This window comes from Homalodisca vitripennis, chromosome 4 (genome assembly GCF_021130785.1).
Source record: "Homalodisca vitripennis isolate AUS2020 chromosome 4, UT_GWSS_2.1, whole genome shotgun sequence".
NCBI lineage: Eukaryota > Metazoa > Arthropoda > Insecta > Hemiptera > Cicadellidae > Homalodisca > Homalodisca vitripennis.
The window spans coordinates 93,118,888-93,144,799 of record NC_060210.1 but is presented as its reverse complement, the minus strand read 5'-3'; the positions used below and the strand labels follow the sequence as shown (position 1 = coordinate 93,144,799).

The 25,912-nt window shown below is 37.4% G+C and overlaps 1 protein-coding gene across 2 annotated transcripts in view; it reads left to right on the top strand.

Moving 5' to 3' along the window:
- The window catches only part of LOC124359770 (zinc finger protein 883-like), a 44,042-nt gene that overhangs the window by 15,650 nt on the left and 2,480 nt on the right, over positions 1-25,912 (top strand). Inside the window, exons 3-8 of one of the 2 annotated variants that reach the window (XM_046812785.1) lie at positions 3,979-4,098; positions 12,328-12,533; positions 15,522-15,648; positions 17,608-17,787; positions 18,113-18,229; positions 20,041-20,259. In XM_046812785.1, the coding sequence (XP_046668741.1) occupies positions 3,979-4,098; positions 12,328-12,533; positions 15,522-15,648; positions 17,608-17,787; positions 18,113-18,229; positions 20,041-20,259 (969 nt within the window). Of the gene's footprint in view, positions 1-3,978; positions 4,330-12,327; positions 12,534-15,521; positions 15,649-17,607; positions 17,788-18,112; positions 18,230-20,040; positions 20,260-25,912 lie in introns of both variants that reach the window. The other variant, XM_046812784.1, reaches the window with a different exon arrangement.

Sequence of the window (25,912 nt, the reverse complement as noted above, 5' to 3'; positions counted from 1 at the left end):
GCAAACCAAGTTTTAAACCCAATCAAAATGAGCTATGGGTCTCTTAAGGCTCGATTCTCAGTCCAATCCTTTTCTTAGTCTACATCAATGACATTGACATAGGATCATCACCTCTGCATGGAAAACTCGTGCAGTACATGTTGATAACACAACTGTCTGCTTCAGTTGGAAGTCAAAGACAATTGTGGAACAACAGGCTTTTATTGACCTCAACGACTGTGTCCAGTACTTTCAAAGCCTCAGTCCAACATCAAATTCTTCAAAGTCCAACTTTTTGAATTTTTCATTGCGCTCTGTAGAATTGGAGAACGGCCAGGACATCCTGCTAACAGATTCCATGCTAGAAGAAGTCTATGCCTCGAAGTTCTAAGGAATACTCCTAGATCGAGGGTTGACATGAAATACACACATTGCATTTATGTTTTGAGGTCCTTAGCCAAATACTGTCCTAATCAAGTACTGATGATGGCGTAATATGGCCTGATTTATCCACACCTTTCCTACAGATTAGTTTTGTGGGGGATGTGTGCAAACAATAAATTTTTAAAAGCGTTCAAATTGCAAAAGGAAATGGTTTGAATAATCGCAAAAATGAATTTCAGAGAATCCTGTAAACAAGCTTTCATTGCAACTTTAGACTGCCGAGTCTCTACATTTTGCAAACAATTCTGTTCTCTAAGTCAAGATGTGCCCTGATAAGGGGCGGAAACATACGTGATTATGAGACAAGAGGCAGAGACAGCTACTGAACTGAAAGACACAGAAAAGTTGTTATGAACACTTGCTTCACAAGCTGGTGTTCATTTAATCAACAGATCGCTAGATTCCATCAAAAGTGCACCAACGCCCAAAGCGTTAAAAATCTCAAATGCTTTTTAGCGTCGAAGGCATTTTATAATGTCGGCGAATTTATGGCACTCAACTAGGAGACCGATCATTTACAAGACTGACTCCGACATTGGAATTGGGTAGAATTGGTGTATGAATGAGAGCAAAAGGATGTAAAAACAGTATGTCTGAATGGATATTGTGGTATTAATGACAACATTACTTTAATTTTAATTCTTAGACATTTGCTAGACATGTTAACATGTTTCACAATAAACAGTTTGACTTTGACAAAAGCCTCTGCTTAAGTCACCAAGACCCACTTATTACATGTTTTCTTCTGAAGGTTATTACATGACAAACCAAACTCAATTGTGTGACTGAGTGGCACAACCCGCAGGTCTCCCTCCACAGCTGAGTGGTTGATCCTTGTTATAAATAATACAGTCCGGAAAGTGTGTTCCCATTATAACTTTTAGAACCCTTATCTACCTTGATCGTCCCTGAGACCACCAAGCCGCAAGACGGGATTTTTTGGTAATAGCTGCTAAAGCCTTGTATAACCTTGCACACTGTAAATGTCAGTGGAGAGTTTCTTCCAGGCTAATTTATTAGACGTACAAACCTTGTGGTCTCCCAAGTATCCCAAGTTTTTGCTCTCCTGAATAAAGCCCTGACTCTCTTCATGAAAGAGGCTGGTTCAGAACTCCACCAGGTTATTTTGTATATCCTCATATTAATGGATATACAACTGAGGATTAAATCTCAGGGCAACTGAGATTAAATGAACTCACAATTGCCAGAAGTCAGACTGTCGGCAGATTTGTCCGGCTGTACTGTATTGTGAGTCCGTTTTCAGTTACTATTGTCAGATTCTAGTTGTACTCTTAGGTTTCCTTGTATGACACCCAGTCTGTATTTCTTGCATTTCTATACTGAACTTTTTCAAGTTCTAGGTCTTTGGTTTTAAAGCAGATGTGAGCATGATCAGAGAGGTTTCCAAGCCCAGTTTGAACAGCATATGCCGAAGGCTACGTGGTCAAGGGAGAGCTTGATCTCTATAATATATTAACTCTGGATACCCGGTGATCTCCAATAGCCTTCCCCAAGGAGAGTGGGCCACTGTATGGGGTGACCTTTAGATACCCGCTACTTGTGGGAACACAATGAGTTGAAATGAAGCGGTCTTGGGATACACTCCTCTGAGGCAGGAGGTGATGAGGACAACCGCTCTGAGCCCTACGAAGCTTCTAGGTACAAAGGTAATAAAAAATACCTTCAAAATAAGGTTTTCTTGGGTTTCTAGAGGCTGAAATTCTAACCAATGTGTCAGAAGCAATGGTTAAGAAATACTCCTTTGAAAAACCATATAGGTACAGTCTCCAGTGAAGAAAGGGAGAAATGTATTAAAAAGGAGGCCTACCCTACACAGACACAGATGATTCTTGCCTTGACTCTAGGGCGGGATTTGGAATATACGGACCAGGAGTTAACCTAGCAGTGCCCCTGGGAAAACATGCCATAGTCTTCCAAGTGGAAGTCATGGCAATAGAATTATGCGCCAGAAGACTCATACAATTGAGGCCAAAAGGAGTAAAATACTTAACACTTTCTGACAGCCAGGTTGCACTGAAGGCACTTGATACCTGTCTTTTATTCAAAATGTCTGGGAATGCAACAATGCTCTGGTAGAACTGGCTAAGAAAAATAAAGTAACACTCAGTTGGGTGACGGGCCTTGAGGGCATTCATGGAAATTAAAAAGCAGATACTGTCCCCAAAAAGGGAGTGCAGTCCTTTATGGTGGGGCCAGAGCCAGATGGCAGAATAGCTTTCTCCTACAGCAAAGCTCTTGTAAAAGATTGGGAAAAGAGGACAAGAAACTTTAATTGTAGTAGGGCCTCAGGATTAAGACAACCAAAAATATTAATCTTTCCAGGTCAAGATCTGTTGCGTTTTTTATTTCAGGATCTATAAAAGTTCCCACGAGTACCAAGGAAGTTAAAAGTCCACCCAGTCAGAGTCCCACATGACCAACCAGGTAGGATATTTACGCTTGGGGGGAGCCACAAAGGGCTCTGTTCGCCATGTATTCTTTAACCACACTGTGGAATTGGAGGCCCCCAGTACTTACAAAAAGCATGTGTGCGGTACGATTCCGGACAGACCAGTCAAGACTGGTCATGCCCAACCTGGCACTATTGCCTGGTGCAGAAAGCATAATTGGGGGGGTTCACTAGTCTAGATCCTGGGGTTCATTTTACAGCATGGCCATCTCATGTAGGGCGCGTAACAAGCATTCATCTGAGCCCAACAACCATTAGTAGGGTTCGTATCCCCTATTGCTCTTGAATGGTACTAGACAGTGTCACCCATGGGAAGGTACTTTCTCAGTTCATTGGGGATCACCCGAACTAAGGTCAGCCCATCCACTAGACCTCTTCCCAGTACTAATAATAATGTCACTTACAATAATTACTACAGGCACATTTGTTTGCTTCTTGTTTTCTATGTTTTTTATAATCTTCATCTGGTCTATGATTTTTATTTCCCTAGAATGTGGATTCATTATGCTGAATTGTGTATTACTGGCTTTTAACTATTTGCATTTTTATTATATTATATAGTTCAGATGCCGAGAACCATTTTGCATTGAAGTATAAGCTCACAATTTAGTTTTTCTTGAAATCAATAGAGAAATTTTTCCCCAACAAAGAAATTAAAAGGATTAAAAATTAAACAAAATCTTTTTTAGCTTGACACATCAACTGTCAGATATTTAAATAATATTAGATATTTTACTGAAACTGCTATTATCGTGTATTTATAGAATGTTCTTTTCAGTTTTACGTTCAAGTTTGCAGATCCGTTTTACTTTCATACTTGTGCTAAACAGGTTCGCTCTGTATTCTAGTATTCAAACTTAAAATATTATTTGCTTTTTTATTTATCATATAGTGGTGCAATACTGCTGTATAGTACTGTTTTACTGTTTATAGTTTCTTTACAATTTCTAGACAAGGGGCCTGATTTTGAAAAAGGGCACCTGACTGAGTTGGTCTGTCAGTAAAATATAAATTTAATAATAAGCTTCAATATTTCAAATAATCGATTATTAAAGTGTTGACATAATACATCTAATATGTTATAGAAAAGATTAGAAGAGCTTTTGGAGTCTTGGGAAGAGGAAAAATCTACTGATCCGGACCAGAAATCCATTGACACAAATGTTTTATGTTCGGCAACCAATGGAGAAACGGAACCAATCCAAGTAAATATTTTTACTTCTGAGTCTAGCTCTCAGCCTCAACCTACAGTTTCCGTGGACTCTACACTCGTTCTGTCCAGCACTCAATTAACAGCGACTGGCAGTTATGAGTCAACCGATCTAACAAGCCCTCCTCAATTATACGTCTTACCCTCCACAGCACCACAAATTCTGCGAGGTGCAGTTGCTAATGTGAAAAAAACCCCCCAGAAAAACAAAGAGCATAGAAAAGAGGTAAGGAACTTTAACAATAAGGATCCCTTTATCACAAAAAATTTCTTTTTTATCCCAAAAAAATGTTTAAACATGCTTTCTTTTGTCAAGTAACATAGAAATGCATGGTTTGCTATGATATACCATAGTGTTGTGAAAGACCAGCGTAAAAGCTATATAGAGAGATTATATATACTAGTTATCCATCAAACAGAAGATAAATTATGTTACATGTATTTGTTTTAATTACAGTATTCTTTTTAGGAGAGGCCTATCACTGTTTCAGCCCTAGTCTGCCCGTCCTCATGGCCCAATAAAAAAAGAGAAGAGTTAGTACACAGTACAAGTTGGATATTACTGATAAAAAGTGCACTGGTTACATACTGCTTTTGAACATGTGCTATTTATAACTCTGACCCTAAGTCCAACCACTCAGTGACTGACACTCCCAACTGAGATATATGGATTTGATATTTACATTTGTAAAATAAATAGTAAATAAAATGATCTTGAAAGTGATTTATTCTGCAATAAAATAGCAATGTACACATGTATATAATTTTTGTTTGAATTGGTAACCATCACAAATATGTTTTTTCATACATTAAATTTGGTACTGTAGTACTACTGTGTTAAGATGAGGTGGGAAAAAACTAATATTAAAATGCATTGAGGTTGCATGCAAATACCAATGTGTACATTGTTTTGAAACTGATTCATGGACCACTTACTTCTACATATAATTTGAGAACTACAAATATTAAAATTGCACTCGGAGTACAATGGTTGGTGCTAATCAATAACCTATTCTGGTCTCATTAGGCAAATACGGGTAATTCCAAATGATCGGGTAAAGATAAAAAATTGAATTCAATTGAATGGTACTGTTAACCATTAAAATGCTGGGTAAAAGTTTATCTCCCTAGCATGTAACTAGCTTGAAAAAATTCATATTAATTGGCCTGAAGCTATATTTGAATTAAGATTTCTAAACTTATTATGCTAAGTAAAAAATGAAATAAAATTTTTTAATGACATTATTTAATTATAGAAGTTTTAAGTTGCCACTTTAAGGCTCTATTATATGGTTAGCTGACACATTTAAAAATTTTCTACAAATATATATATATATATATATATATATATATATATATTGTATATTTTGTTTGTTTAATATACATATATATATATATACATTAAATTTGTATAAATGGCAATAGCCTTATTTAATTTCAATAAACATTAAATCGCAAAAAGTACTTTTTTTCTTTTTTTTTTTTCCTTGGGGCGGCCTACTGCCATGCACTTAAGCCTCAAGGGCTTTTTGCGCACCCCGGAAACACCATGAGGCCTACCAGTCTACAACTTCAGCAGTTCAACAAACCGCCGAAAACAACCTATCAAGTCCTCCTGGGAAAATTCACCACCCCTGTCCAAGCTACCAAAGATGGCATACCGCTCTCTTGCTATTGCAGGGCAATCAAAGAGCAGGTGCTCAGCAGTCTCCTCCTGCTCATTACACCTTCCACAGAGCGGATCCTCCTGAAGGATGCCAACTCTGTGTAGATGCTTCCTCAGGTGACCATGCCCCGTAATGAGACCAATGACCTTAGAAGACATTGATCTGTTTAATGAGAGAAGGTCCGAAGCCACCTTGGAGGAAGGTGACTGTAATACCATTCTACTCACTCTCAAACCTGGATGCAACCTCCACCTTCTCCCATGCTCCGCGCGAATCCATTTCGAGACAACCCTAGAGGATTCACACCTTGGAACACCGCAGAACGGTTGAGGGCCCGTCATAATTGTTGCTGAGCCCTGGTTGGCCAGGGCATCAGCTCTTTCGTTCCCAAGAATCCCCTCATGACCAGGAACCCAACAAACGGTTACATTGTTGATACTGGCAAGGGAGGAAACGGTCTGATAGCAATCCCAAATCAGTTTGGATTTGATTGCGCAAGAATCCAGCGCCATCAGCGCTGCCTGACTGTCCGTGAAAATGTTAATTGTCTTGCCCCTATATCGCAGACGAAGATTCTCACGAGCACATTCCATAATGGCTGCGATCTCCGCTTGAAAGACTGTCGGATACAGACCCATAGGAACCACCAGCTCCCTACATGGTCTCACTCCCAGAATTCCAGCGCCTGTGCCACTTTTTGTTTTGGAGCCGTCTGTGTACCATTCGAGCTCCGCTGGTGGAAGAGGTTTCTTCCCCCTCTGACCAATCATCCCTTGAGGGTAAAATAATCCTAAAGGGTTTTGTCAAAGGAAAACTTTGTGGCATCTGATTAGAGATCATGTACAAAAACATCCTCCAGTATCAGAGTGCTAATTCTGCAGCGCCCACCGCTGCAGTCCGACCAGAGTCCCATCTGCTGAAGACAGTAGGCACTCCTCCTGGCCATACCTCGAATGACAAATGTCCAGGGGGGGCGAGATTAAGACAACAGTCCAGAGCCGCGCCTGGCGCACTAGGAAAAGCCCCAGTGATAGCGAGGCAGGCCATCCTTTGGATACCCGCCAGACGTGCTACCACCGTCTTGGCTTCCGTTTTTGGCCACCATACGACAGCTCCGTACATTAGTGCAGGTCTGACCACGGAAACATAAAGCCAGTACAAGAGCCTCGGCTTCAGTCCCCAGGGCCCACTAATCACACGTCTGCATTGCATTAGAGACCACTTACCCTTGGCAATGACCCTTTCTAGATGAGGTCCCAGTTTAGAACCCTATCTAGGATCACGCCAGGTACTTGACCTCAGGCTTCAGCTCAACGGGTGAGCCTTTAAATAGAAAGGGAACAATGCCCTCCATCTGTTGCCTCCTGGTAAAGGCAACCACGGCAGCCTTGGTGAGGCCAACCTTATCACACCAGTTTCCCACCATGTTCAGAGCAGCACTGGTCAGTTCCGTGATTGTTGTGTTGAACTTTGCCACTCACAAGAATCACAATATCATCTGCGTACCCTTGTGCAAAGACACGCTGCTATTCATTAGAATTTAGCAGGTCATCCACAACCAGGTTCCACAGAAGAGGAGAGAGGACGCCCGCCTTGTGGACAGCCCCTCGTAGCCTTCCGCACTAACACTTGCTCCCATGAGGGTTGTAACAACAACCCTGTCCGTGTGAGCAAGGCCCCTATCCAGTCACACACCTGACCATCAACTTGAGACCGCATTGATAATCGCCTGAGTGGCTGTATTATCAAAGGCACCTTCAATGTCTAAAAAGACTCCTATGGCTACCTCTTTTGCCGCCAGCGTCTTCTCAATCCTGCATACCAAATTGATGCAGGGCCGAGTTTGCATGACTTTCCTGGAGTGTAGGCATGCTGGTTAGGGTGCAAAGGTCGCTCCAGAAGAGCTCCCTCCCAAACAAACCTGGCAACCATTTTCTCCATGGTTTTTGAGAAGGAAGGAGGACAGGCATATCGGTCTGAAAGACTTCGGACCGATCCATGCCCGCCCTTCCCTGCTTCGGTATGAACACCACTCTGGACACTCTCTAGGATAGTGGGATGTTCCTGAGAGCCACGGAGGCTCTGAACAGTCTGCACAGCTGGGGAAGGAGAATGTCCAATTCCCCGCTGCAAGCAAAACCGGTCTCACCCCGTCGCCCCCAGGAGCCTTGTAAGGACTGAATGAGTTAATAGCCCACTCAATCCTACTGAAGGTAACAATACGGTGCGCCAGACTCCACTGCAAATGGGTGGCGCGACCCGCATGTCTCCCCTCACTTTCGGGTGGTTGTTCACCCTCATGAACAATATACAGTCCGGGAAGTGTGTTCCCATCATATCTTTTCAGAACTCCTTCCGGCACTCAGTAATGTAAACACCTTGATCGTCCTTGAGACTACCAAGCGGCGAGATGGGATTCTTTCCCAATAGCTTTTTGCAGCCTTGCACAGATCTGCACATTGTCAATATCGGTGCAGAGCTTCTTCCAGGCTAAACCTCTTAGCCGTAACGAACCTTTGCGGTTGTACAGTGCAAGAGCCTCATGGTAGGTGTCCCAAGTGCCCCAAGTTTTGGCTCTCCTGAATAGAGCCCTGACCCTCTTCCTCAAAGAGGCCAGTTCAGAGCTCCACCAGGCTACCTTTGATCTATTTTTGTTGATAACCGGGCAGCTGAGATCGAAGGAGCCGACAATCGCAGAAGTTAGACCGTCAGCAGATTCGTCAAGCTGCGCCGCGCTGTGTATCCGTTTCCCATTAGTGGAATCCAAGCCGTGCCCTGAGGTTTTCCTTGTATGATACCCAGTTTGTGTTTTTCCTCGGATTCCTATACTGAACTTTTTCCAGCATCTGTTCACCGATCTTAAAACAGATGTGAGCATGATCCAGAGAGGGAAGGCTCGTCAGACACATGCCAGCCATGCATCCGACCAGCCATACCCTCCGACATCATGGTCACATCTAGCACCTCCCTTCCTTGTCCTTGTGCGAAACGTGGGTACATTTCCACATTTGCAATCATTAGACTACGGGACATTATAAATTCTAGAAGTAACTTACCTCTGTATATTGGTGTTGGTGCTGCCCCACACCTGGTTGTGCGAGTTGGCGTCGCATCCCACCACCAGTTCCGCTCCACTCCTCCCAACATGGTCCACCAAGGCAGCCAGTTCCCTGGAGGGCGTGGACTCCGCATCATCATACGGTAGATATGATGATGCAACTAGCAGGGCTCGTCCAGTACCAGCCACCATCAGCCTGACTGTGGCAAGATCCCTGCAACAAAATTCCTGAACAGGAATGCTGTCCACCTTGTTGCTTACAACAATACATGTCCTGGCATTTTCAACCTGGGCACTAACAATTTTCACCCCTGTCATTGAAAGCCTTGATATTTTTCCCTTGCTGATCCAAGGTTCCTGTATCAGAGCCACATGAAAATCTTCCGACAGGAAGCGTCTGCAGAATACAGCCAAGGCAGCCTTATTGTGCTGCAGGTTGATCTGAAGAACCCTTGATCCCCATGATCAGCCGCCCCACCCCACGCCCTCAGCTGGACCTGCTCCACACCAATGAACACCCTCCAGCCCTCCCCTTAAGAGTGGCTGAAGATTGTTCATCTATTAAAATTACGAGTGTTCTGGAAATCTCCCGTGTGGACATCTCCAACAACCTCCAGTCCAACACAGAGATCCCAGCATTCTGGTTTATTTATGGCCTTGAGAATGGTCGCAGAGTCCTTCTCGGCCATGGACCATCAACCCTTAGGAAGACCTTGGTAGATCTTATGAGGTCTTTGTAGTCCCCACAGATCACCCATATTCCCCCAGGGCCACCGATCCCCAGCCCCGGAGCCAGACCCCGCAGCCAATCCCTGGTCTCGTCACTGCCACACAGCATGACGGAGAGCCCCCTTTCATGAAACACACCTCTTGAACTGCAGGCACACACCCTCTGCTGAGAGTACCTCCTCGTCGAGAATGCGCCCCCGAAGCTCCATAGCCTCCTCCTCTGAGAGGCGCCTCTCAGGAAAGTTCGCAGGGACCAAGACTAGCTTATGTCCCGTCAGAACCTCCCTGAATGTTTCTCCAATCCCTCCTCCCTCCTCGCACGCTCTGCTTGCTTCAGGAGGTGCGGTCAAGCGCCTCTTCGGCAGGGGTTTTTTCCGCCGAAGAACCGCCCGAGCGCCCTCTCTTTCCACTAGGAGTAGAGACTGCACCTGCAGTTGCCTCCGGTGCTTTCTCCCTCTGTTTCCTTATCTTCCTTCTTTCGTTGGCCAACATCTTGCCCGTTGCCTCCTCCATTGACTGTCCGGAAGCCAGGTGCCGTCGGCCTTCTTCTGCTCCATCGCCCAACGCTTGCGCAGTTTAAAGGGGAGCTTAAGGTTGTAGTCCATTACACATGATCCAGTGTCTGTGTCCATGGACTCAACCCTTCCGCTTGCATCATCGAGTACTACATCGTCGTCGATGGTGGTAGCGCTAGAGGAACAGGCAGATACATCCAAGGCCTGGGTGCCGGATGCAACTGCCCGTTGCAGTTCTTCCAGATCTAAATCTGTTGGTGTTTTTTTGTTTTTATTGAAAGAATCCATAAAAGGTCCCACGAGTACCGAGGAAATAACGGTCCACCCAGCCAGAGCCCCGCATGACCAGGTAAGGCTATTTACGCTTGGGGGGCGCCCAACCCCCAAGGGCTTCGTTTACGACGCACAACCCCTGCGCCATGCATCCCTTAGGCACGGGTCGCCTCACACCGTGGGATTATGATCAAAAAGTACTTGCTCCGCCGGGACTCGAACCCAGATCTCTCATTTGCCGGGTGAATGTGTATATTTTGTTTGTTTAATATATATACACACACACACATATACAGATACATACAGAGTGTTCAACTTAAAAGAGACCCCAATTTGTGTAAATAACAATTTATTTATTGACAAATTGTACTGAATTACAACAAATGTTGAAAATGTCATACATCCATTTCCATACACTTGTCAACACGTTTCACCATGTTCCTGGCCACGCTTCTCAGCTGTACACTGTCTATCTCATTAATTGTATTGGTAATGTTTGTCTTCAATTCCTGTAGGGTATGAGGATTGCTGTAAACAATTTCTTTTACACTGCTTCACAAAAAGAAGTCAAGACTAGACAGATCAGGGGATCGTGGTGGCCACAATCCTGTTGAAATTATTCTTCCATCAAAAAGATCCTGTAGCATCTCCATACTAGAGTGAGCTGTATGGCAGGTGGTACCATCCTGTTGCAGCCAGCTGTAACGTTCATTCTCTAGCAATAAGCCTATGAACTGTTGGATGTCTTGGTAGAGGGCTGCATTTACAGTTGTTTCAAAAAGCAAAAGTCCTTTTATTCTTGTCTTGAAACTGCACTCCATACTTTTTTTTGTGGAGTTTTTATGAACATGTGCGGGTTGTCAGTACCCCAGGTCCGGTAGTTTTGGCTATCAACATAATCTCCGAGATGGAACCAAGCTTCATCTGTAAAGAACACTTGATCTAGAAGGTCAGTGTTGCCTCTAATGAATGTCTTGAATCATTGGTAGTAGTGAACGCTTTTGACATTATCACCATCCTTCAGTTCTTGGAAAACCTGCATTCGGTATGGATAACATTTTCAGTATTTTTCTCACAACAACGTGGGCTGAACCTAATGGAATGCGTTTATGTGTAGAGCTAAAACTGACCACTGCTGTCATGACGCTTGTCTAACACTGAACCTGTTTCATGAAACTGTTTAACTACAGTAATTTTTGTATTACACTTTTAACCCGGTGCTTCTTTTCCAAATTTGTCCTTGAACCGTTGCCAACAAACAGCAGGAGATTTCATTTCTAAATAAGTTTCAATCACGAATACGCGTTCTTCAACAGTTAAGCGCATTTTAATAAACAACAATACACTAATATGCCACTTAACCTCACTTTGTTGTAATGTGAATGCTTGATCTTCACTGGTTCATCTGCAATATGCGGGGAATAAACAGCCATTCCCACTACAGCTCCAGTCATACCAACATTAGGAACAGTGTTTAACCCGTTTCACACAAATATATGCATTTCCCCAAAAACATTACAATCTTCACCAAAATTATTAAAATACTATTTTGAAGGATAAAAAATCTCCCCCCCCCTTTGTTGGGGGATAAGGGAGTAAATTTTAAAATTGCCAATGTCTTGCGCATATCAACTCAATGGCACGTGTGATATCTTTCAGTAAGACTTTGAGGTGTCTTTAAAAAGGGACGGGGGATTTTTTTATCCTCCAAAAAATTCATATATATATATATATATATATATATATATATATGTCACTGAAAATAGGAAAACAACCATGATATTAAAAGAAAAAAATTGAAAACTTAGCCGGTAGTAGACGCTTTTTGGTTGAAGTAGGCATAAGGGCAAAGTTGACTTTTAAGTCTTTTCTTGGTTATCTAAGCACAATCATTATTGTAAATATAGGATAATATGTTTTAATTGTCAAGAGTAGATAAAATAAGTCACCTTAAATATATTGGAGGTTTTAATTTTTTTCAGAATGTAGGGGCTAAAAGTGATGATTCTGGTTCTGATCTGAAAGAGATCTATGTGGATATTGCTGTTAATCCTGTGAAAACTGTAACATCTCAAAACAAACAAAAAATCCCCAGTGTTGATCTCAATACATCACCATCGGACCAGCATCCACTAGACAAACTCTGCCAGCTTCTCTGCATTGATGAGGATGAGACTTTTGAGAAAAGGTGTGTCTCACAATTAATTCATTGTTGTAAATTAATATAATATTACATTAATTCATTTCTACTTGCTCTATTTTAAAAATAATATTCTAATTTAATAAAATACCTAGGTTTATAAATGAATATCGGGGTTTTAACACTTTTTAAAGTGTGCCACAAAAATGGTGGCTTGTGAACAGAAGGCTTGTTTTGTAGTTTGCAAAGGCAAAATGATAATAACATCCATAAGTGGTATCATCAGTTTGGAGATACTGGCTGCCCGTTGAAAATAGAAGAGTATGGAATGACCAATGGTTAGTAAAGAAGATGTTGAGTGAGGAGAGAGATTTTCAAGCGTAGCCCACAGAAATCTGTTCGGAAGGCTAGTTGTGAATTAGCAATTCCAGTGACGATTGTTTAGAAAGTTTTATAGAAATGTTTTCAACTACATCCTTATGGTTTGCAGTTGTTACAGACTCTAAAGCCTTCAGGCTATGGTTTATGTGCCAATCTTGCAATGAAATGTGTTTGCACAACAATGGTGATTTTTCTGAATTACGTCGTTTTCAGTGATGAATCAACATTTCACCTCTATTGACATGTGAACACTCAATGTGAGTATCTGGGGCTCAGAAAACCCTCATGAGATGGTACAATTGCACAAGACCTCTAAATTGAATGTTTTGTGTGCCATATCTAGGTTAAAGTTTCTTTTTGGAGAAGAAACTAATTGGTATTTCTTATCTTGATGCTGTAGAACTATGGTTATTTCCTCAACTGAAAGAAGATGAACTACAGAACTTCATTTGGCAGCAAGATGGTGCACCGCTTCACTGGCATAATTCAGTACATGATTGGTTGAACGTCTCTGTACTCGACTGCTGGTTTGGCCGCAAGGGGTCTAATGATAGAGACTGATTCACATGACTTCCTTTACCAGCTGATCTGCCTGAATTAAGGAACAGGATTGAAGCAGCTTTTGCAACAATCACTCTAGACACTTTGATCAAAGTTTGGGAAGAACTAGGCTGTCTATCACTTGATGTGTGCCATGTGATGAATGGAGCTCACATTGAAAACTTGTAAGCTTGTAGTTATAACTATTTGAGTTGCTTTTTAGTTTCATGTATTAATTTTAATTTTAACATTGATATATTAAATACTACAAAACGTTAAAACTCCAATATTAATTTTTAAACACCTGGTATTATGCATGCACCAATTGACTTAGATGATTGAACCTGAGTATGATTGATTTCCCCTTGAAAATAGTGATTAAATTAGTATCAATATAATTTTCTATTCAAGAAAGTATTAATATTAATAGTAGTAATAGTTTTGTTTCTCTGAATTAATGTTCATATTTTAATGTATTTATGACAAATAATGTTCTAATATACAGTTGAACCTTGATAGTTGAAACCTGAATAGCCCCAAATTTCTTGACCTAAGACTCAGTGAAAAAGGTACCTCTATAACATGTTTTACAGGTTCAATAACTTCAGGTTACAGCAGTATGATGATTTTTATTATTTCAGACAAAAAACTAATAATGAACAATGAAATAAATCCTTTTAACACAATTTTTTTTATTATATTAAACCATAATTTATTGTAACATGAATATTGTTTTGATACGTTCCCCAGTCAGTAATCCCAATACACCCAATTTTGCAAAGTTAACAATAACTCAGCAGCAGCCATTGTTACTTATAAGTATAAGCAATTAAGTATAGTGAGAATGCACTATGGATATTAGGAACAATGTAGTACATACTGTAAAGTCTGTCATCAGTTTCACACAAGAAGGAAAGGTAGTAGAAGCCAGGATAGAGTGGCATCAGTCAGTTATTTTTCACAACTCAGTGATGAACATCAACACCACGTTTTGCCACCCTCAAAAACATGGCAAGAACACAAATTCCTTGATGGCATGAATTCTTAAGAAGACCTTTGATATTTGTGTTAGCAGGATTTCATTGTAGTCTTATTAGAGAATTTATCCAGTAAAAGCCTATACTGAGTTTCCCAAAAGTCCACACTCCACACTATAACTTTTTAATAGTTGAAAAGTTTCCAAACTGTACTAATTTTTAGGTAATTTGTTGATGCCATTTGGGAGGTTATAGTGGATTTAGCTGTCTGCTGAGATACATTTTTGGAGACTTTTAATGGCTGTTCTCTGTGTGAAGTCAGTCAGGTCATTAATTATGATCACGCCCTGTCCCTCACCTTGGCGGGCCACACTTAGTGGCCTTGCTGCTTTGCCAATCAGCTCACCAAGCCACTGTGGTCCTCTATATTGTGCAGTTATAAAATTCAATTCTTATGTTATTGTGGCTGAAAAGTGCTGCAATATCTCAGTCAAATAAGTAGCTAAATTAATATTACTTTATTTCCAATATATATTGTGGAAACCTCGTACAGAATTGTTTTTTATTCAAATGTTAGTGTCACTGTAGCTGCTTTAACGTATCCTATCAATTAATTAAAATATTAGTTCATTTAGTGGAGTTTATATTATGTTGAAAAGACCTACTTGAGGCTGATTGTATTTTTATTCTACAAATAATAAGTTACCAACCGATAAAGTTTGAACCTTATTGCTAATAAACTTTTAAGTTATTTGAGAATTACATTTAAATCTCAGCAATTTAAAGAGCCAAGATTAAATACTGCCATTTAAATCTGAGTAAAGTGAGGCAAATGTTGACGCAGAACTCTGCCGGCCACTATGTGTGGCCTGGCGAGCTGAGAGAAGAACCACCTTAGACTCCATCCAAACTGAGCAAGAGAAGTTTTGGCCTCATTAAAGGCCTTCTGATTGCAAAGTGTTAAGGGTGTCTTATATAAGTTAACTTTTCAACTTATATAAAATTACTTAGTCTTTATGAGATCCAATTGTTTTCAACTCATTCACATACATATGAGATGCATACTTGGAAGCAGGATGCCTTTTTCTTGATAATCATAAAGCTGTCAATGTTAGAGCCTTCGAATTTGATGTTACAGAATGTGTGAGTCGGAGAAAAGACGGAAGCATGAGGAAACATTGCAATACAAATATTTTTGTGATCAATGCTCTTTCAAAGCCAAACGAGAAAACCATCTTCTCAAACATGCAAAACTGCATGAAAAAGTAAGTACAGTAGAGTTTAGAATTATATTGTCTCCTAAATGAGTTTTAGTTACCATTATCCTTTTTAGGAGTTTTTAAACATTCAGTATTCTGAGTAAAAATAATGTTTTTAAATGTTCCTTACAATCACTAGTTTACAGATGTTACTAGTATTACAATCAGGTAAAGAAAATAAAACAGAATCAACTGTGGAAATGGAGTTTGTCTCTTCTAGAAAAAAATTGTGTCTGTATGTGACTTTGATATCTCAAATTTATACTTTAAGTGGCCATTGGAGGGTAAGAGAACCATCTTGCATCTTGGTAATAATTGTACAGAAATTAGACAATTTATACATAATATTTTATAGGAAAGCCTGAAAACTAAAGAGGAAATACTGATTTGCATTAGTACAGAAGAGCAGTGTTGCTAGTTAACCCTTCATCGGGCGCTAAACGGAGTTTTCCTCCGTGTATTTTTTATTATTACAAATAGTACTACTTTTCTGATGTTGGCAGTCGTTTCCCACAGAGTACTTCACGAGCATCTTTCGGGGAAGCGAAACAATAGCCTCCCGCTTATCTTTGTCAAAATCTGTCAGTATGACGTCTACTTCCGTACGAGACTGGACGATTCCTCCGTGAGCGCCCGATGTTGTGTTTGTAGTGCTTGGACGAAATCTCCGTGAGCGCCTTATTGTGTTTAGTTTTTATGGAGTACTAATCCGTGTGCGCCTAAATGTGTGACCTGTGATGGTATCTTTTTAAGTTTTACAATATATTTTATTTGAATTTTGTGAAATGGAGAATGAAGACGAGAGACTTGTCAGTACAGTACCCGTGTGCTAGGGAACATTTCAGTACTGTTTATGGAGTGAACATTGTCGTTATAATAACCAGAAGGAAAATGTTTTGAAACTTTGTGTAGTATTAAAAAAAAAATTTTAGTAAAGAATAAATTTTTGAGTAATAATTGACATTACATTGTATAATAACTCAAGAATTGAAGTAAGTTGTTTTTGTAAGAAGTTAAAAATTAAGTTAATTTCCATATATTATTACAGTAGGTTAAACATTTTTACAATTAATTGCATTATTCCTTAAAATAAATCATGTTGTTACTATACAATAACATTTTTTAAGATTTTGAATTTCTTATTTGGAAAATTCATTACATAAAAGAGTAATTTTTATTTAACTTCTAAAAATGAATATATTACATTGTAATTAAATCCGTAAAAATATTTAAACAAATAAAAACAGTTTAAACGACTATGATATCCATTATTCGCTAACCTGGAGGAAACCTCCGTGAGCGCCTGATGGTGTTTCTAATTTTAAGCGCCTGATGGAAGGTTAAGCTAATTCAGCATAGAAGGCAGTGACTTAGCGTTTATTCTGTCTAGCGGCTTCCTGACAAAAACAAGTTCAATTTCTCTCAAAGAAGTAAAAACATCAACGTCATTATTGTGATGTATTTGTTACAATTGGTATATTTTTAAAGATAGCTGACCAACAATATACTGTTGTAAGTATAACAGTTTGTAAAGTTAGACTACAAAATCAGGTTTCTGCCTAAGGCCTACATTATGGTGATGAAATCCAGTGACATGAACGATGTCAACTAGGAGAAAAGTTTTATGAAAATCCTATTAGGCAAGGAAATTTAAAAATGCAAAACTTAGCTAAAAGTGTAGATTGGGGTTGAGCCCTCTGTTAAATTATCTCCCATGACATATTTATTTTTAAGTAATAATTGAATAGACATGCATAATGTTACAGCAATTATTATGTTTGTATTGCCACCTGTATTTCCAGTAGGTTGATGTTATTTGTTAATTTTTAACACAGTGAACAAAGAGACAGTGAACTGTTGACTGAAGATGTCCATTAATTCATTGATAAATGTTTGCTCTAAACTGATTATTAAGCTGTTTGATTGTATTTATTGTTAATTAAAAGTATTTAATTTTTGTTCCAGATAAAAGACTTATTATGTTGTGATCAGTGTGACTTCAAGACGATACGAGAGAGTGTGCTTGGCCGCCACAAGATGAATCATTCTGCCACGCAACTGCTCTGTAAGCTCTGTCCCTACAAGACAGATAGCAGCAGTTTCATGTTGAAGCATCTTCAAGCTAGGCATAGCCCTAAAGTTCAGGTAAAACATTTGTATATTATCAATTTTACTGAAAGGAGAATTCTACTGACAGATAATAAGATTATATTTTATTTTATTGTGATCTTGTGGATGAGAATTAATTGTACTGTAAAGGGTCCAGTACGTGAGGATTATAAAGCAATACCAGATTAACTAAAATTTATGTTTTATATATAGTGTGATCAGTATTAGAGGTCAATTTTCTGTATATTTAAAGTTTACTTAGCCATTAATCTTTCTTATTGTTAAGTTTATAAAATTTTTGATTTTTTTATATTTCATATATGATACATTATGAATCTAATAATTAATTTTAATTTTACAGAAAAAATTGAAATGTAACTCTTGTGAGTATATTGCATCCACCCCTCGAGAACTACAAAAACATCAAAAACTTCTGCACAAACCTGAAGATCAGCCCAAATTTTGGAAGTGTTCTAAGGTACATTAGTTTAATGAAGATAATTCTAATTATGTTGCCTAGTATATGCATAGTACTGTAAATTTAAACTGAAATTATTTTTATATTGCCAAGTACAAGGTTTTGCTAGAAAGTAACTGGATTAATATTTGCATAGCCTCAGATCTAATAAAGTAAGGCTGAATATCCTACAGCTGGTCATGTGAGCTCCCCTTCACACATTACTCAAGTTTTGTTTGACTCCCACACTCATTCTGCCCATAGTGCCTGTTATAAGTAGTTAATGTTTCATCTCTGGATCTAAAATAGTGTTGAATGTTCAGAAAGAACAGCAAGTAAACATCACATTTTGTCCAAAGTTAGAAAATCTACCAGTGAAACACTTCACACTTTAAAATAAGTGTACAGTAGCAATTTTTTATCACAAACACAAGTGTTTGAGTGGTTTAAATGATATATAAACATGTCCACAAAGACAAAAGTGACCTCTACGCACTGGCAGACCATTGTAAACCAAAAGTGGTTTTAACATCTAGAATCGTTAACCTTCCCGAAACAAGATTGCCGTTTAACTATCAGAGCAATGTCTGAGCTATCAGGAATTAATAAGGAAAGTGTCTAGGCAGATTCGTTGTATAATTTCAACATGAAAAAGTGTGTTCAAAAATCGTTCAAAAGTGTCTCACACCTAAACTGAACGAATGCTTAAGAATCATGGCATTTTGCTTATGATCCCGAAAGTAAACGTTAATCAATGCAATGGAGTTCCCTTGCTTCTCCATGCCATAACAAATGAACGAATTGCAAAATCGAAATTCAAGTAATTATGATTGTTTTTGTTATATCAAAGGGATTTAATTACTATTAATAGTGAATTAGAATTACTACATTAGTGACCTGAATACTATACATAAACATTTATGGAGAATGCAAAACAAGATATGGATTCTCCATCAGGACAATACTCACAATGCTTTGTCAATGAAGATGCTTTTAGCCAAACACAACATTCCCATATTAAACTATCCACCCTACTCACCTGACTTCACCAACTATGATTTTTGTATTCCCTAAAGTCAAGTCAGCTTTGAAAGGAACAAGATTTGAGACTATTAAAGTAGAAAACGAACAGTTATGGAAGTCACAAACTTTCTTACAGAAAATGATCAATAAAATTGCTACGAACAGTAGAATATTTGCATGGAGTGGTGTAGAGACTGAGGAGGGGGCACATTGAATACTGTAACATAAAATTGTAAATATTTGCAAGCCAATTTTTTTAGCTTCAGTGCTGTTTTCTAGCCACACCTCATATGAGAGGTAACTAAGATAGAGAAGAGCAATGATAAATGTATGTGTTCATATAGATCACCAGAATAAAATTTTACTTTGAAGCAGTCTCAAGCTCTCTGTAATGGTTTTAAAGGATGGAACATGAAGATGATCAGTCACTGTTTGTAGATAAAGTTGTAATACAAATGTAATACTACACTTTGTATTTAATATTGTAATAAAGCTTTCTTTATTCTTATTAATTGGAAGTAGAAGGCATTTAGGTACACAAAATTCAGGGTAAACATAAAAAAGTGTAATAGAGTTTGATTTGATTTCAGTTTTTTGTTTGTATTATAACAAAACAGTGATTGCAGAACTATTCTCATGCCGTATTCGTTATATTTATTTTTTAATTTTAAAATTTTTAGTAATATTCTACTAATAATTTAGCCTAATAAGAAAATATTTATGGTATGAGTCTAAAGAAATTCATGAACATACCAATAGGAAATCCAAGTCTTGGACACTACTGAAGGTGATGGGTTGTGCTATTCCAGTGTCCGTACAAGTCAAAGCTGCGAGCCCACCTGACGCGACATGAGAACGATGCGCACGGTAGCCTGAGACAGTTCCTGTGTCACTACTGTGGGAAGAGTTTCAAACGCAATGACACTCTAACACAGCACAAGGTCATCCATGGAGAGGTGAACAAGACTTTCACCTGTCAACACTGTGGAAAGATCTGCACGTCATCAGTCTTCCTCCGTGAACATCTGGTTTGTCAGATCACTTTCGAGATTGAATGCACAATGTAGCCTTTATTGCATATTAGTATTTTAGTATAAAGAATTCCAAGCTATCTTTTTTTAAGAATTAGGTAATAATTTTTGTATGGGTTTTATATTGTTTCAGTCAGACTAACCAGACTAACTTTTGTGGATTTAAATGTTTTGAGATAATTGCCTACGTAAATGGAAAATGTGTTTCTTAATTAAGTCTTAGGAAATCAGATAAATGAAGTGTTTCGATTCCCAGAAATCAATGGAAACCTTATCAATATTTGTGGATGTTCAAATGTGAAAGTACATTAATAAGTATTGTTTGAGTCATTAGAGAAAGAAGTTGGTATTTACTTATCAATGATACTTATCAATCAAACCTGTGCTGAAATGCTAGAATTTTAAAACAATCTATAATTTATGAAAAGTATAGGTTATTTAAGGTGTAGTGGAAACAAGAACGAAGAGTATCTACATTCTCTTTTTTACAAAAGAGTAGTGATTAACATTTTTGCTGCCACATAATATTGAATGAATTTTGGTTTTCAGTGGAATAATCTTATTTAGAATTTCCCCTACCTGCCTCTTGCAATGAATTAATAAAGACTAAAACTAATTGTAGATTAGTTAAAAAACTAGAGTTTGTGGAGATTTTAATTGCAAAATTATTTTTAAAGATATTGAAATAATTTTAAAACTAGTGAGTAAATAATAAAAAACATTATTTCAATCTCCCTATCATACAAGAAAGTTAGTCAAACTCTTTCTCTAAAATCTCTAAAAATAAACTTAAAATGAATTGACCCTAAAATGGTTCAATAAAATATTTTAAATTTTTTATTTTTTTAAACATTCTAAATTATATTTATACTAAAATCCTTTTATTAAAAGCTAACGATATTATTTAACCCTCTAAGTGGCAAGCGCCGTCTGAGACGTATGATTCACGCCGCCGCGAAGTGGCAAGCGCCGTCACAGCCGTCGCTTCACATTTAAGGCCGTTGCTCACAACCGTCCATTATTTTTAGGCCTAGTTTGGACTATCGTATTCTCCATGAAATTTCCTATACATATCATATAGTATAGTGTGTATTCATGTTACTAATGTTTGCTGGCTTAAATGATTCCGACGGTTTTCGTTTGACCTGGCGGCAGACGAGAGAACAGCTGTCTACTCATCTCGTCACTGTTTTGTTTGACGACTTTGCGTACTGTTATTGTCAGTATATTATTGTTTATCTCGTTGTTTGTGTGACCGGTAAATGTTTAGGTTATTCGTTCGTAATGGAAAATGTTGGGGTACTTTGGGATTATACCGACTACACCAGTATGAGGAACACAAACAAATAAATTTATAGAAAAAAAAAAAAACATTATAGAACGAAAAAGCAACTCTTCAATTACAAACTTACAATGATTATTAATTGTTAATGGGTTTCCTGTGACGCCCAGAAAGCAGCAATATCAAGGATGAGTGAGTCTAGTGGATTTCCGCCTTCAGCAGCAACTGCCGACCGCAACGCATATTTTAGATGTAGGCAAACTAGTCATGATCTTGTAAAAAAACGAATGGCCCCCTCTTCGCTCCTGGGTAAATCCCAAAATTCTCAAGTGTCACCCATCACTAATCTATTACACACACAGTAAAAACACGGAAGTACAACAAAGCGACGCACTCGACAGACACTTCGGCACGAAAAGTACAAGAATGCGGCGCACCAGCTGAACGGGCGGCGAGAATCTGTAGTCACGTTATCTACTAGATCGCTCGACTTTGACCTCTGTCTGAGGATGGGGAGGGTTTTTGCGATAAGACAATTCCGGTTTTATATTTAACGAAATATACTGTGCTTTGACAAACTAAGGCCACTATTATACTATTATAGGCCCTACACTACTGGGAGGAAAAGACAAGCCCCTTCTAGTGACTCGGGAGTAAAAAAACCAGTTTATACATATATTTTAGTTTTTCCCATCTAACTTTTTTGTTCTTGTAAATAGAAAAAAAATTTATAAGAAGTAATTTGTTTAGAATAAAAATTGTGTATATTCTGTGAATTTGACATTATTTTGTAGCTCCAGTAGTTTCAAAGTGACGGACAGTAGAACTTAAAAATTATTTTTTCAAAAAAAATTTTTTTTACACATCTACAATGATATTAACCCTAGAAGTGTGTCCATGTTACCCAAAGATAAAACGTCAGTCCATTTTTGACGTGTTGCAAGGGTTTTTTTTTTAAAAATTTGTAAAAAATACTTAATATCAAGAAACCATATATTGTTATATATCATTTTTCTTCCTCAGAAGTTGTTTACTGTTTTAAATAGGAATAAAACGTTTTGATATTCTTTGCCTTACTATATATTTTCATGAAAATAATGAGAAATTGCAAAAAGTTTTTATATGAAAATTTCAAGTTTGGACCTCTGTAAGGTATTGAAATATTACAGTAAGGTCAAAATGTTAAATGTATAAAAATGTAGAGAATTATATGCCAAATTAGAAAATATATTAAAAATTTCTATTAAACAAAAATTGTAATATTTGCCAATTTTCTTTTACAAAAGCGAAAATGTACAAAAATGCACAAGGGTTTGGGTTTTTCATTTTTTTTACCTCCAAATGTGACTATATTTTTTATTTGAATGAAAAACAGTTTTCTATTGTAAATTATACATGCTATTTGAAAACACTAAAAGTAAACAACAACAAAATAAACTGTTATTTTATTACAAGCTTACAAAAAAGAAAACTTTTGAAAAAATGAAAATATTTTGTAACAAAAATTCAGAAACAAGCTACAAATATTTACTTATACTTTTATGTTTATGTAATTTTTGAATATACCCTTAGTAAGTATGTTTGTTTGGCTAAAATAAAATATAAGATATGTTCAAATACTTTGAGAAGGAACTGAGTTATGACATTTTTTGTTAACAGTCTCACGTTGAAGAATTTACTCATAAAAAATAATCTGGTTTGCAATGTAAAAAAATATGAAAATATTTTTTTACTTGTTATATTATATTAGCACATAATTTTTGAAAGAAATACATACACTCAATAATTTATTTAAATTGAGTAAAAAATAAGTGTTGTGCGTCAAATATTTGACAATGTATAGCCTAAACAATAGATATTATAGTTCAAAATAAACATTGTTTTTATAATGTTTTTGTCATTTCATATGCATTAGAGTATTTGAACCTGAAAAAATAGAGACCTAAATTATGAAAATCGGTTTAAAAAAATAAGCTCGTGGTGAAATAAAATGGTCAACAATGGCCAACAGGGATGGGTTGGGTTGGTCTTGATGCGACGCCGTGATTCATCTCTTTTGTTTCGCACTGCCGGAAACCTACTGAACTAAATTTACCGCTGAAAGATTGTACCGGTAGATCGTTTCTTTCACTTTACACTGTTTTGTTATTTTCTTTATTGACAATAAATAACTGTGTGAATGTTATTATACTAACCAGCATAAAAATTGACACCATCCCGAGTGAATTGTGCCTCATCCGTAAACAAAATACGAGCGCTTGTAGAGTTGATTATTAATATTAAAAAAGTTGCAAAACTCCAAGCGAAGCGGACCATCCCCTAGCTGTAGATGTTGAAACCTTTGTTTATGAAACGGATAAAATTTGTTTCGATTAAGTGACCTCCACACTGTTGACTGCGAAACTCCTATCCGCCTAGAAATACGTCGTGTACTTACACCTGGACTTCGATGAACAGCATTATAACAATATCATCATCAAGTTGGACAGCTCGTTCATAATTGGTTCTAGTACTTGGTAGTGATCCTGTTTCCCGAAGAGTACGAAAAGTTCCTGAAATTGTTTTTGGTATCTGGAATCCTCCTATTAGGGTAACGTAGTTCATACTCTTCTTACAGCAGCTCTAGCATTACCATTACAGTAACCCAAAATAAAAACCATATCAGCGTATTCCTCTGATGTAAATAAGTAAGGCATTTTTTCGCTGAATAAACAATCGAATTATAACTCACAGAAAAATTGCATTTAATAAACACGATTCACAGAACCCGATCTGCTGCTGTAGCTTGCAAAAAACACCACTAATACACAGTTCTAACGTAAACAGTACAGAATACCATTGTTGATCAGCTGTTATTCGTGCGTTACCAACTTAGAAATTAATAAAACAAAAAACTGCATTTCGATGATTAGTAAACAATAATGGGAAAATGTTTGCTTCATTTATTTTCGAACATTTGATGTAAATTTTTATAAAAAAAAAAATACAACGTAAATAAAACATAATATTTTTATTTACAAACAAATTTATTTAACAGTTATAATCTTGTTTTCTCAATTTATCTCATCATTAAGGAACAAACATTTTGTTTTTGTTTTATTTTAACTAAATACCGTACGGTATTTCTTTACAGCTAGTAATGTATTATACTGAATAAAATCGATTTTTTGGTACTTATTTCTGTTTTATTTTAGACTTTGATTATATCAATTTTCTCAGAATTAAATTCTCTACAATTAATGTTTGTTGATTTTATGTATTTATTACCAATTTAACAAAAGTTATTGTACATCAAACTTAAAAAAAAACATTGTTTCGTGCCCCAATTTTTTTGCATTTTAACCCTGAATCCCTCAAAAACTACTACAGGTACAGTTCTGAAACCTATTTTATTAGCTTTATCAGGGTAAAAATACATAAGAATCCACGATATTTCTTACTTAATTAACCTTTCCAAAAGTTCAGTATGGCTTTATTTTACTCTTTACCCAGGAATTCAGGCGAAATCTTTCGCTAGCTGTAACTCGCTAACGAAGCGTTTTCGGACCTAATGTTTATATAACATTTTTCATTATTTTTACTAGTACAATGTGCTGTAGAAGTGGGGGGAGAACTTCATGAATCACCCTGTGTATATATATATATATAAATATATATATACTATAGATATATATATGTATATATATATATATATATGTATATATAAAAGCCTTAAACAAATCCTAATAATATTATAAATGCGAAAGTGCCTTTGTGGTTTTTTCTTTCACGCATAAATTACTCAACTGGCTGTTCTGAAATTTTACTTCGACATTCTTATTGTCCCTGGGATGAATATAAACTTATTCTTATTTTGAAAATCCCTTTGGGCTCTGGCCCACTGGTCTTTAAAGTAGCAAAATATGCCAGTCTATAAAGTTGTGTAATATTAATTAGATGAACCAGGAAACGCCAAAAGAGATTCTAATGTTTTTTAATTTCAAACAGTCTCCATTTTTGCTAGAGTGGTACTTTTGAAATGAAACTTGTGGCTACTTACTCAGAAAAAATGGCCTTTAAAATTAGGTGTCATTTACCATAGACTTCTATAAGAAGTTTTTACTGCATCCTCCTCAGGACGTCCCCTATCAGTGATCATAAATTACATAAGGCACCAAAAGATAGGTAAAACCATAGTATACCGTGTACAAAATCTAAATTTTTTTCTTTAACCACTCAATAGATAGAATGGTGGTTCCACACATGTTCAACACCCTGTATATAAAGATTATCCTAATTTTCTACAAAATACTGCATTTGGTAAAGTGATATTTGAAGAGAACCATTAGACGTGGGAAGTTATGCGTTGATTTCAAATATTTAGTTTCA